General features: G+C 37.9%; 2 protein-coding genes across 2 annotated transcripts; one reads left to right on the top strand and one right to left on the bottom strand.

The window, feature by feature from the left end:
• Window positions 1-6,482: 6,482 nt before the first annotated feature.
• Window positions 6,483-7,811, bottom strand: LOC137396690 (zonadhesin-like). The gene is made up of 2 exons (XM_068083005.1): window positions 7,310-7,811; window positions 6,483-6,589 (listed from the first exon to the last, which is right to left on the bottom strand). Exons 1-2 carry the CDS (start codon window positions 7,809-7,811, stop codon window positions 6,483-6,485), a joined length of 609 nt encoding a protein of 202 aa, XP_067939106.1.
• A 637-nt stretch (window positions 7,812-8,448) lies between these two features.
• Window positions 8,449-11,242, top strand: LOC137396913 (uncharacterized). The gene is made up of 5 exons (XM_068083208.1): window positions 8,449-8,468; window positions 8,712-8,793; window positions 9,366-9,501; window positions 10,157-10,317; window positions 10,754-11,242. Exons 2-5 carry the CDS (start codon window positions 8,750-8,752, stop codon window positions 10,905-10,907), a joined length of 495 nt encoding a protein of 164 aa, XP_067939309.1. The 5' UTR covers window positions 8,449-8,468; window positions 8,712-8,749; the 3' UTR covers window positions 10,908-11,242.
• The last annotated feature ends 2,014 nt before the right edge of the window (window positions 11,243-13,256 follow it).

Here is a 13,256-nt window from a genome sequence, read left to right as displayed (position 1 = left end):
TCTCCCAGTGATATAGAAGAGCATATCGGGCTTGAAGAGAATCCAGCATCACCAGATGCTGCACTCGATCAGCATTTTGATGATCTCAACATGTCCTGGGAAGAACAAGTTCCGCTTCCTGAACGGCCAAGGCGAGCCTTGAGAAAACCTCCCTGGTTGAAGGATCATGTGTTATATTGAGCTTCGAGGCCTTAAAAGAAGATATTGGTATGTCCGATGACACTAAGTTTGGAAACTCACTTGGGGAGTCTCGGATGCCTTTATCTACGGTCTCGAGCCTTGCTATAGCATCAACCATCACTCAAAACATTCAACTCACTCGAACCAGCTGTATTATTAGGGTAACTAACCATTGTAACCTAAGGTTACAACAGGGTTGTCAACATTGGAGCTGGATCCCTAACCCATCCTTTATCGACGCTTGTGAGCCAATGTTAAAATATTGGCACTGCATCTAGGGGTGGAGAATGTGATGGATTTACTAAGCTGAGTTGTTTTAATTGCCATAAGCATTCAGCTATTCTCAGATTAGCCCTATAATTTAAAAGCCAGCTTGCGTGGAAAGCCCGTTGATTAACACTCAGCCCTTGCTATATAAGCAATGGTGCTTCAGTGTTAAGACGGGAAAACAAAGAGCACAGAGCTAGCGATACAGAGTACAAACGAATAAAATCCATTATTAAAGAATAATTATTAGAGAATAAAAGCCATTATTCACCAGAAACTTTGTTGCAACAATTACAGTTGTGCATGAGAGCTATTACTCGTTCAGTATAAGACAACTTGTACGCAGAACCCACTTGCTAGTGGTTAGTCAGCGCTGACTTCCACTATGAAACCAAATGAAGAAAGTGTAGAGAATGTCATAAAATATGAATCTAAAAATAGCACTCAGGTCAGATGGATTTACTGATTGTTGTATTTGTGTGTCTATTGTATATATCTTTATTAGTAAATATCGAATATGCTGCGATAACACAAGTACGAGTATTTAATATAAGCGCGTGTACACAGTAACTGCCGGAAAACGATCCGTGCACATGCGTCAACCACAAATATAAAAGATAAGATAACCGCTAAGCATATACGGTAAGATAACTATGAAATGTAAACGAATGTATAGTGTGAGAGAAGATGACTCTTAATTATATACAACATCTCCTTCCCAAGCTAGCTCTCACAGTTTGACTTGACATCTAATCCTAAAAATGCAAAATAATTAATATGACTAACATTCCTCAATCAGTCTGCGTGGCTTATGAATTACACGACATGATTTTCTCATTGGAGAATCTGATGGCCTGTGGACAGTGGAGAAGTTCTGTATGCCAATAAGCCTAGAAATGGGTCTGCCGACTTATCCAGAATGTTTTTCATCGTCTGTACCATCCTCTCAGCTGCCCCGTTAGCTCTTGGGTACCGTGGGGATGAAGTCACTGAGCGAAACTGGTATTTGTGGGTAAACTCGCGAAACTCTTCCGGGGTATATTGACCAGCATTGTCGGAAATTAGCAACTCCGGTATTCCATGTCGAGCAAAAAAGCTTTTGAGGTGTTTAACTATTTCCTTTGATGTGGTGGATTGCAGGGCAGTTATTTCCGGATATCTGGAGTACAAATCTACTACTAAAAGATAATCTCGTCCGTTGTGATGGAACAAATCTGAAGCCAATACTTGCCATGGATGTCTTGGGGTGTCTAGAGGCCTCAAAGGTTCTCTCACTTCGGGTGCTCTGTTTCTGCAGACAGAGCAGTGGCTAATCATTTCTTCTATAGCTTTGTTCAGTGACGGCCACCACACTGCTCTTTTTGCTCTCTGGGTACATTTAGAAACTCCTAAATGCCCTTCATGAATCCTTTCCAGGATCTCCATTCTTTCTAGTTGCGGAATGATGATTCTATCTTGGTATAAAAGAAGGTCGTGTGCGGGGTGGAGTGTAATAAGGCCTCTTTTTTCGAAGGACGGCTTTATGACCGAATCGGTGTTTGATAAGTATGCAGGCCATCCTTTCTCGACATATTCTCGTATGATCTGTAGCACTTCATCTGACTTTTGAGCTGCTGACAACTTTTCCAGCCTAATATCTGTAGCTGGGAGACTATATGACCTGGCAAATCCTTCTATTTCATCTGTTGCAAGCATCTCACGAACTGTTGGCTTTTCTGACGGATACCTTGATAATGCATCTGCTGAGCTGTTTTGCTTTCCTGGAACGTATACTATGTGGAACTTGTACCGCATAAGTTTGAGCTTGAATCGTAATATCCTGGGTGGTAGCTTGTGTATAGGTTTAGATCCCAACAGTGACACTAATGGTTTATGATCCGTGTGTACTTCAAAGTCTTGTAGCCCTAGTAGATATCTAGAAAACTTCTCTAACCCCCATGTAACACCTAACGCTTCCTTTTCAATTGTAGCATATCCTTCTTCTGCTGACGTCAGCGACCTGCTAGCTGCTGCTACTAGACGCTCGGAGTTGTCCTCTTGTATTTGCGTCATGGCAACTCCCAGGCCTTTATTAGACGCATCTGTTGATATAATAATAGTCCTAATAATGTTGAAATAATAGTCCTTTTCTTGAGGTCATAAGGAACCAAAACAGGTGGTTTGGCGAACTCCTGCTTGAGTGCTTGTAGAGCATTTTCTTGTGGTTTGTCCCAGATCCATGGTGCATCTTTTTTCAACAGCTCTCTAAGTGGCTCGCTAAGCTTAGCAATGTTCGGGCTAAATTTTGCTGATTGGTTTACCAATCCTAAAAAACTCTGAATGTCGCGTGTTGAGGTCGGCGTATGGAAATTGAGTATGCTTTGAATTCGCTCCTCACTAGCGTGAATGCCGTCTGAGTCTACTCTGTGGCCTAAGAATGTAACGCTAGCTTTCCCAAATTCACACTTACTGCGGTTAAGTGTCATTCCAGCACTTTTGATCTTCTGCAGTACATCGTTTAGTCTCTTGTCGTGTTCACATTTATTCTTCCCATAGACTAATATGTCATCCATGTGGACGATTACGCCTTCCGTGTTTCCCAGTATACGTAACATCTCTCTGTAGAATATTTCTGGAGATGAACACAATCCAAATGGTAGTTTTTTGTACATGAATCTCCCGAAAGGAGTGAGAAAGGTGGTTAGTTCACAGGATGCTGGAGTCAAAGGGATCTGCCAAAAGCCACTATTGGCATCCAGTTTTGAGAATACTTTCCCACTTATTTGTGATAAGCTGTCATCTACCGTGGCCATTGGATACACTTCGTGTTTGACATATCTATTTAATTGAGTTACATCTGAACATATTCTTACTCGACCGTTGCTCTTGGGGATCACTACCATCGGCGAGCACCACTCGGTCGGCCCAGTGACCCTCTCAACCACACCCAGGTTCACCATCCTCTCCAATTCGAGCCTAGTTTCATCCAACAATGGTATTGGTACTGGTCTAGAAACAGTTATAGCATATGGTACAGCATTGTCAACAAGTTTGATATCGTAAAATGCATCCTTCATTTGGCCCAGGCCCTCAAAAACTGGCAAGAATTTGTCTAACTTCAACTCAGACCTATTCACATCAGTTTCATCTACTGAACATGAAAGCAAAGACAAAGCTGCACAGGCACGTTTACTCAATAGATTGACTCTCTGGTTGTTGACCACAAAAATGTCCTCTTTTACAGAAAAATTTTTATGACACAGCACAGCATTTACAAATCCTAAATATGGTATCTCTGCATTTCCAGGACCTACTAAACGTTTGTCACTTTTCAACATTGTTACATCAGAGGGTATTTCCTTGGGTGAACAGACAGTGACTGCAGCCCCACTGTCTAGTTTAAATGTAATGTCAACTGGCTCAGTATCTGGTAGCTTAGTGGTTACCTGTGCTGTCCATGGCTTTGAAGATGCCTTGTTTACCTCAATAACCCCTAGAAATAAATCGGTGAGCTCTTCCTGCTCTACCTCTGCTACTGGCTTATGCGCTGTTACGCTTCTGCATTTTTGAGCAAAATGTCCCATAATGCCACATTTCAGGCAATTCTTGCTGATAGCTGGGCATTTACTTCTAGGATGCCCAGGCCTACTACCACATCTGGCGCATTCGTTGCTACTGCTATAGCTATTGTTATTCTCTGATTTAGCTACCATTGATGCCGAATGTTGCCTTTTGTCACTCTGATATTTTGTTTGTCTTCGTATCGAGTCCACTTCACCGCTACGGTTTCCTCTTACTATTGTTTGAGCTTGCTTTGCAGCCTCATATTGTCTCACTGTGAGTGTAGCGACGTCTAGAGTCAGATCGGGCATAGCCTGGAGTTTCTCCGACAACTCATCATCTTGTACTCCTACTACTAAGCGATCTCTGATCAGTTCTTGCTTAAGTGCCTTGTAGTCACAATATTCTGCTTGTCGATGGAGTTTATTAATAAACACGTCCACAGAGTCACTCCCTTGGCTGAGACGATTGAACTTTGCCCTCTCGGCAATCAAATTTCTCCTCAGTCCAAAATATGTATCAAATGCTCCTAGTACATTGTTATGAGTGTCTTCTGTAATGTTCCTGCTCAGCACTATATCTTCAGCTTGATCACCAAAGACATAAAGCAAAGAGTTTATTTGGTCGGTCTCTGGCTGGTTTTTGAGGCCACTCGCCTCCCTATAGCGCTTCCACCGAGCTGACCATCGTGCCCAACTGCCTGGATCATCAAAGTCAAACTTTTCTGGCATACTCAGCGGAGGAGGTCGATATCTGATGGCCGATGCCGATACATCTTGAGTTTCTTCTGCCATCGTAAATATCTCTTTCTATTATTCTCGTATGAACGTCCGTAAGCATCCACAATGGTGACGAAATAACTATTTATTTTACAGTATCGCTATTCAATGTAAACGTTTAACAAAATGTCAACCGAATATTGTAGGCTCCACTGCTGCTACCATGTTGTATTTGTGTGTCTATTGTATATATCTTTATTAGTAAATATCGAATATGCTGCGATAACACAAGTACGAGTATTTAATATAAGCGCGTGTACACAGTAACTGCCGGAAAACGATCCGTGCACATGCGTCAACCACAAATATAAAAGATAAGATAACCGCTAAGCATATACGGTAAGATAACTATGAAATGTAAACGAATGTATAGTGTGAGAGAAGATGACTCTTAATTATATACAACACTGATCTTTCATTTTCTTTAAAAATATATATTATGTATTTTTTCTCAGAAAAATAGATCTTGTTTTTTATTACTAGTCTGCTACTACATTAAATTACATTAGCTCTCAAAATTTTTAAATTCAATGTGATATAATATAATAAATACTTTAGTAGATTCCTTAAAGGATAAAAATAATACTACTGGTTTGTTTTCTGTAGTTTGTGATGTTTAGTTCGCTATGATCAAAACAAGTTGTTTTTAGTCATAAATTATTTTGGATTTGAAAATGCATTACTATGCATTAAGCATTACAATACTGTAATTTCTCTATTACCTCTATTGCTGCAACACATAAAAGTTATTTTCACATGTAGGAACATGAACATTTATCAACTAAGGCAAGTGTTTGTTGAAATTTTAGACAAATATGTTAAATACCTAAAACATATACTACTAAATGTTTCGTTAGGGCATTAAACTTCAGAACTCTAAAATACTCCTTATGGCAATATTATATATTCATTTCTGAAAATAATTGTGTATCTACTTATTTCGCATGATGATCCCGTCCCGTTTCACTAAACTGCCACCATACTAGTAATGAATAATAATAATAATAATAGTTCAAGCTATAATATTTGTTTGGTAAAAGGCCACGAGTCGCTGTAACAATGCTAAATTTTTCATAAAGCTACTTTTGAATAAATGAACTAAAAGTATAACTTCCTCTATTCAAGTGAAAAAAAAACAAGACTTACTTTCAGTATCGCATATTCTACCATACTTGTTTCTGGGCTTCTCACTCCCCTTTCTGCTCTCAGATTGCCTATCTCGGGATGATTTCATTTTGTTGTATTTTGTGAAAACTCTCATTATGACTCAATAACATAGACCTATTAACTATACAGTTATAGTATGGTACTGGTAATAGGTCTGTGCCCAAGAGTATGGAAGGGCTACAGCGCAACGCACTACGGTAAGTGGTTGGGAAGTCCAATACGTGACTGGGAAATTCCTATGTTCGCCGAAGCCGACGGATGATTGCGCCAAAAGCTGATTACTCATCCTGAAAAGTTTGATATAAAAGGGGTGGAATGAATATCATGTTGATCAAAAAACCTTGCTACAAAATTCAACAAAATTAAATTGTAGCTGTTTGCATAACTAAATTATTGAATTACTAAACAACTAGTCAAAGCAATTTTATTAAAGAAGCCAATGCAAAAGTTACACCCCTCAGACTTTGGTACACATTCCTGGCTACGCTCCTGCAACTTGTTGATAAATAACTTGCTAATCACTGAGAGAGTGATCTGTATCAGTAATGGCTACATTCGGGTCAGCTGCTGTTCCCAATATCGTCTGTAAGATTTGTAGTGATTTATTAACAGACCCAAGAGATTTAGACTGTGGGCATACATTTTGTCTAGCCTGCCTACAAGATGGAGACAAAGATAAATGCCAGGAGTGTGACATGAGAACTGTGCCTGAGAGAGCAAAACTAAAGAAACTCAGATGCAATTATGAAAAGAGTGAGCTAGTGAGACAGGAGATCCTCAGAAGAAGTAAGTTTCCTGTGATGCTACTAGTGTCTAGATCTATGTTACTAGTGTCTATGTCTATGATACTAGTGTCTAGGTGTATATTACTAGTGTCTAGGTCTATGTTATTAGTGTCTATGTCTATGATGCTAGTGTCTAGGTCTATGTTACTAGTGTCTATGTCTATGTTACTAGTGTTTAGGTCTATGCTACTAGTCTTTAGGTCCATGTTACTAGTGTCTATGTTTATGTTACTAGTGTCTATGTTACTAGTGTCTATGTCTATGTTACTAGTGTATAAGTCGATATTACTAGTGTCTAGGTCTATGCTACTAGTGTCTATGTTACTAGTGTCTATGTCTATGTTACTAGTGTATAAGTCTATATTACTAATGTCTAGGTTTATGCTACTAGTGTCTATGTCTATGTTACTAGTGTATAAGTCTATATTACTAGTGTCTAGGTTTATGTTACTAGTGTCTAGGTCTATGTTACTAGTGTCTAGGTCTATGTTACTAGTGTAAAAAGTAAGTCTATATTACTAGTGTCTAGGTTTATGCTGCTAGTGTCTATGTTACTAGTGTCTATGTTACTAGTGTATAAGTCTATATTACTAGTGTATAGGTCTATGCTAAGGGTGTATAGGTCTATGCTAAGGGTGTATAGGTCTATGCTAAGGGTGTATAGGTCTATGCTAAGGGTGTATAGGTCTATGCTAAGGGTGTATAGGTCTATGCTAAGGGTGTATAGGTCTATGCTAAGGGTGTATAGGTCTATGCTAAGGGTGTATAGGTCTATGCTAAGGGTGTATAGGTCTATGCTAAGGGTGTATAGGTCTATGCTAAGGGTGTATAGGTCTATGCTAAGGGTGTATAGGTCTATGCTAAGGGTGTATAGGTCTATGCTAAGGGTGTATAGGTCTATGCTAAGGGTGTATAGGTCTATGCTAAGGGTGTATAGGTCTATGCTAAGGGTGTATAGGTCTATGCTAAGGGTGTATAGGTCTATGCTAAGGGTGTATAGGTCTATGCTAAGGGTGTATAGGTCTATGCTAAGGGTGTATAGGTCTATGCTAAGGGTGTATAGGTCTATGCTAAGGGTGTATAGGTACTGCATATTTTAATAATGTCTAAGTCTGAGCAACTACTTTTTAGGTTTATGCATGTTATAATGAAGCAATGTTCAATTGTCTAGAGCTATATAGCCCCTAATTTTGCTTGCGATCTTAACAATTTATGTGTATTGAGTTTACGTTTACATTGCAATATAAGATTGTATGATGGACCTCAGGAGACTACTAAAAAGCAATAGAGATGATGCCCCATAAATAGTCTGTTACACTTCTCCCCTTTCATTCAGTTATACCTCAAATTAGCTGTTCCAACTATTTATTTTCTAAACTGCTACTGTCAATAGTGACATTTTGTAAAACCTTCTATCGTCGGCTATCCTCTCTTTCATGTTTTCTTTGTAAACATAGTCGCTCTATTTGTGCAATCTAGCCTCCTGCTAAACTTTTCCACACTTCTGAGGTCAATAAGAGGTCAAAAAGACATCAAAGGTCATTAAGTGTGCTTCACAGCTAGCTTCCTCCTAGATCTGCAAAATTTTTGATTTCCTCTTCTAGTCAAGCTGTTAAAAAGGTTACTTTGCCAAGGGAAGCAACTCCTAATGTAAATTCATACACACACCAGACTAAAAGTATAGCTAGTCCTCTATACTGATTACATGTATATCTTCTTACAGTTGCTGACACAAAAGTCAATGATACTAGTAAGTATATCATATAATAGCTGTTTACTACTTGCCATGACCTACTTACATTGACTGTTAGTTCCTCTTTTTATCTTCTGTGTACTGTTAGCTGAATTCTATAGACATAAATATAGAAGATCTGCCTTTAACTCTGTTTAGGAATTGATTTACTTTATTTTAATAGTTGATGAAATATAGTGAGGAATTTCAGTTTAATATCATTTTTATTCATAATTTACAAACTCTGCTCTTCATATGCAGGCAAAAATGCTAAAAAGCATAAAGGAGTTGTCTGTTCTATGTGTAACAAAAAAGACTTTACAGGAGTCAGATACATTTGTGGGTGAGTGCGATTCATTACACACTCTGTACTGTCACTTTGTAACAGAAGGTAAATGTATTAAATACAAACTGAACCAGAGAACTGGTCACACTGTATTACTAGTAAGTGAATATTGAAGTACTAGGGACGGAGTGTTCTTTATAAGTGAGTAGCAACAACATCATTAGATGAGTGTGTAATATAGTCATCAGCCAATCACTGACTGGTAACACATCAGATACTGGATGTACTTTTGTTATTTATGAAACAATCATGGTTCATAGTTACCCATCAACCTTAACATATGTTACTGTTCCTGGTTGTTGTCATTACTTTGCTGGATGGGTTATCATATTACTTAGAATGGATCACATTGCAAATAGTGGCTATAGTGTTACTACATGTAAGTGAGTGACAGATCCTAACAGGTGACTGTCTTTCTTTGAGAGAGCCATTAATCAAAAGGATTGTTTACCTAATCCTATTGGCCGATAATAATGCATACTCTACTGATTTCAACCAATAAACACATTTCAAAGCAGTCATCATGACCATTAACTCTGTTTACTGTTTCCATGGATACCATTTTTCAGAGTTTGCTCAGATTATAACCTTTGTGAAGACTGTGAAAGGAACCCGAGTGGTGAAGAGCATGACAAGACACATATCTTCCTCAAACTGAAGAGAGTATTACATGAGACAGTGCCATCTGGTCCTCTACTTATTGAGGTGAGACAAGCAACTGACAATGACAAACAGGTGGTCTTTAAGAATTTACTAGTCACTAACCTAAATCAGATCTTCTAACAGCTGTGTCAAGTATTAATAAAACTATCGTTTACAGTCACTTGATGACACTTGCCATCTACTGTACAGTCACTGCTTCATGTTGTCACATACCGTTTTTAGTTGTTACCTGCTATCATTTACTGTGACTCACTGACACTTGCTGTCAATAACTACGACTTTTTGTCATTTGCAGCTCTATATATTTTCATTTATTATTTGTGTAGCAGCAATATTTTCTGTCGCAATTATTATGTTTTTCTTGTCTCTTGAGAATGTTTTCATTGTCTGCATCTATCTACGCTTTCATGTTTGACATGTCAAAATAGCTAAGTCTGAAACGGTGTGTGTCTTCTCACTTCCTATATTGATTTTCATCTGAGAGTTATCTACTCATGTGTGGGATGCCATAAATACATATAGGACATATGGATATACCGGTACATACAATATATATAACAAGTACAGTATATCCAAGCAGTGATAATAAATGGAACATTTCTGTGGGGAGATAATTATAAATCCTCAGAGCAACAACTATAGTTCTATCTCTCTTCTTAAGCTGATATTCACTTGAGAGTTATCCTCTCATGTGTAGGGAGCCATAGAGATGGGAAAGGCAATGGACTTCACTCGCGATGATCACCAGGTGTTTGAGTCAGTCTCAGACAGTCAATTTAGAATCACAAGCCGAGTTTCCTGTGACAGGTGTGCCAAAGTGGGAAAAGGCTATGTGAAGGGAGACTGCTATTACTGCGGGTAAGTTTTTTTTATGGAAAACTAGCTAAACAGCTAACAAACCATCTTTCGTGTCTTATTAATCTGCATAGCTGTCATATACGGTCTTGACACCTTGTATCACCTGTTGCTCTATGTCTTTGCAGTGTAAGGAAGATTCTTTCTCTGATGTGGATTAGATTAGCCGTTTTAGGTGGCCACATGAACTGTAAATAACTTTTTTATAATACTCTATACACCGAGATAAAATGAAAGACAATAGAATATGCTGTTTCATTGTTTTTTCACTCTTTAGGTTGACATACTGTCTAATGTGCAGCAAGTTAAGTTGTCTCCCCAATCTGACTCATCAGGTGTTTTCATAGAGTTAACTGTGTTTCTTCAATTAAACCAAAGATCCATAAGATGTAGTAACTCATTTACTGTGAGCCAAAAAACCCATCTATGTTTATTGTAGCTACTGTACTGATTATATGCTCTGTTCTTTCTGTGAAAAACGATCGACCATCATTCATGACCCCTTGCACATCTTCCTCAAGGTCAAACACACAGTAAACAAGAACATAGATAGTGCTAGGAATGTGTCTCTGCTCAAGAACAGATTAAATTAGCAGCCGGACTCAGGAGTCAGCCTATAAGTTGTGTACACGTAGTACTAATCTTACACTCAGCTAGTAACAATGCACTATTGTATAAATTGGAAGCCTTTGATGGTCGACTAACATGTCACTTGTGTTTAAATAGGACTCATTTCTCTGATTAAGCCTTGTTTATTTTATCTTTTCATATCTGCCTAAAATTCTCCAGGTTCTATTTTGCCATAACTGATTTATATACCGCTATATATTATATTTGTTTTGAGAGTATTTTGCCAAAATTTGCGAAAAATAATTTAGATTTTGAATTGCTTTAACAACCTGATTTGATTTGGGTTTTATGTTATATATGCCTAAATTCTTTTAGATTATAAATGTCTACAATTGACTTTTATTGCTACATGACATTTTATTATAGCAATTTCGTTAAAATAAAGTTGGCACTAATTCGTTGACAAATATTTGATTTTCTCAATAATATAAAATGTTGAAAAGAGGTAATTTTATAAAAGATACTAAGATTCTTTCTCATGTTTATAAGTGATAAAAAGAACACATGTAATGACTGGATTGCAGTTTCTAGTAACGTTTTAAATTTAAGAATTTCCCACATCACTTGTGGTCTAGCCAATGAGATGAGGTGCAACTTCAGCAAGACAGGCTCTCTTCAACCTAGCATACATGTAGCTGTTGTCTCTCTGTCATATACATGATCTGGAAGCAACTATTAAAAGAGTTGAAAAGATTGACAGCTGTTTCATAGAATTTGGTTCAAAAAGCCTCAGCACCATAGATTGCTAATCTCATTCCCATTAGAAGATCTTTTGCTACAATCTCTTGTCAGGTTGTCACACTGAATTTTTGTATTATCAAAAGCGAGAAAGTAGATTCGACCAATAATAAAGCAGGTTACATAATCAGAAACTAATATTGGTTAAATGTAACTCACTGTCGTTGCATCATCACAATATTTATAACATATCCTGTGAGAGAGATATTACAAGCAAGCAGATAATGAGACATGTGCTTCAGTTCTTCTTTGAGAATCTGTTGAGTGACACTCCCTGCAGGTGTCCTTATAAAAATTAAATGAGTCATGTGTGTAGCCCTAGTTTTTTTGTAAGGTCTTCTATTTTCTTGTATAAACTACATGGTAATCCTGCTAGTTAACACATAAAGTTACCTCATGTAGTTAGCACAGGTAGTTAACACAAATAGTTACCACAGGTAGTTACTACAAATTGATGAAAGTGGTATACACTTTAAAATAACACAGGTGGTTAACACAGGTAATTAACCCAGGTAGTTAACACAGGTATCTAACATAAGTAGTTAACACAGGTAGGTAATATAGTTGGTTAACACATTTAGTTAACAGATTTAGTTAACATATTTAGTTGACAGAGGTGGTTATTATATGCATAATCTATCTCTTCTCTCATTTAATGCTTGTACCTATGTTACTTTCGCAATGAAAAGTTTTTTATCAAGATTTCCTTGAGTGGTGGAACCTGTTGGAACCTGCCACCATTTCTTTTACATCTTTTTCTTTTTGCACTTTTTATGAAAAATATAAGCAGTGCAACCAGCTGAAAACCCCCGATACCACCAAGAATGAGATAGACAAATATGTATTTGGAAGGTAAGTGTGTCTTAAGTGGTTGACGTTGAATTCCTCGTTTTATGCAGACAGCATTACCGTGAAGCGGTGTACATGAGATTCCTCCTCCAAAAGCTTCACCTAAAAACCGCTGCCCATTGACATCAAGAAGGAAAGTAGCTGTCAATGCATAGGCAGCAAGCAAACTGTCAAAATTGGTAATGAACTCTCTGAAGGGCTCCCAATAAGTTAGACTATTAACAGTGATTACTGTATCAGGGACACTTGTCCAGTAGTAGTCTCCTGTTGATGGGTCATACTTGTATCCGCTTTTTGAAAAAACCCAGGAAAGTACTTGAAACTACCATTTATTGTTTGATTTATTATAGAGGCTATAAATTCATACTCTTTCTGATTAGGGAGCGTCACCGCATCCGTCCCATTAGCGTAAGCCTGACAGAACACACGACTACAGTTTAAGTTAGTTGCAGAGGTTCCACTACAGATTGTATAGGTGTAGGCCTTAGTCTGGTAATTAGGGTGTTCTTCACATTTCTGTTTAGCTAACACTAGAGAAGGCAGCATAAGGATAGAGTACAACATGCCAGCTTATAGAGTCAGCGGAATAAAGAGATCATCAGCTCATCAGATGAGCTGAATAGAAATATGATAGATACCCCACAGGATGAATTTATTCGCGGAGTTAAGTTTTGCGCAAACTGCCTTTTTGATGCATATTTGCGAACTAATTTATTTGCGGGTGA

Source organism: Watersipora subatra, chromosome 5, assembly GCF_963576615.1.
Source record: "Watersipora subatra chromosome 5, tzWatSuba1.1, whole genome shotgun sequence".
Classification (NCBI taxonomy): domain Eukaryota; kingdom Metazoa; phylum Bryozoa; class Gymnolaemata; order Cheilostomatida; family Watersiporidae; genus Watersipora; species Watersipora subatra.
The sequence above is the reverse complement of the archived record's forward strand: the minus strand, read 5'-3'. Positions and strand labels throughout refer to the sequence as shown.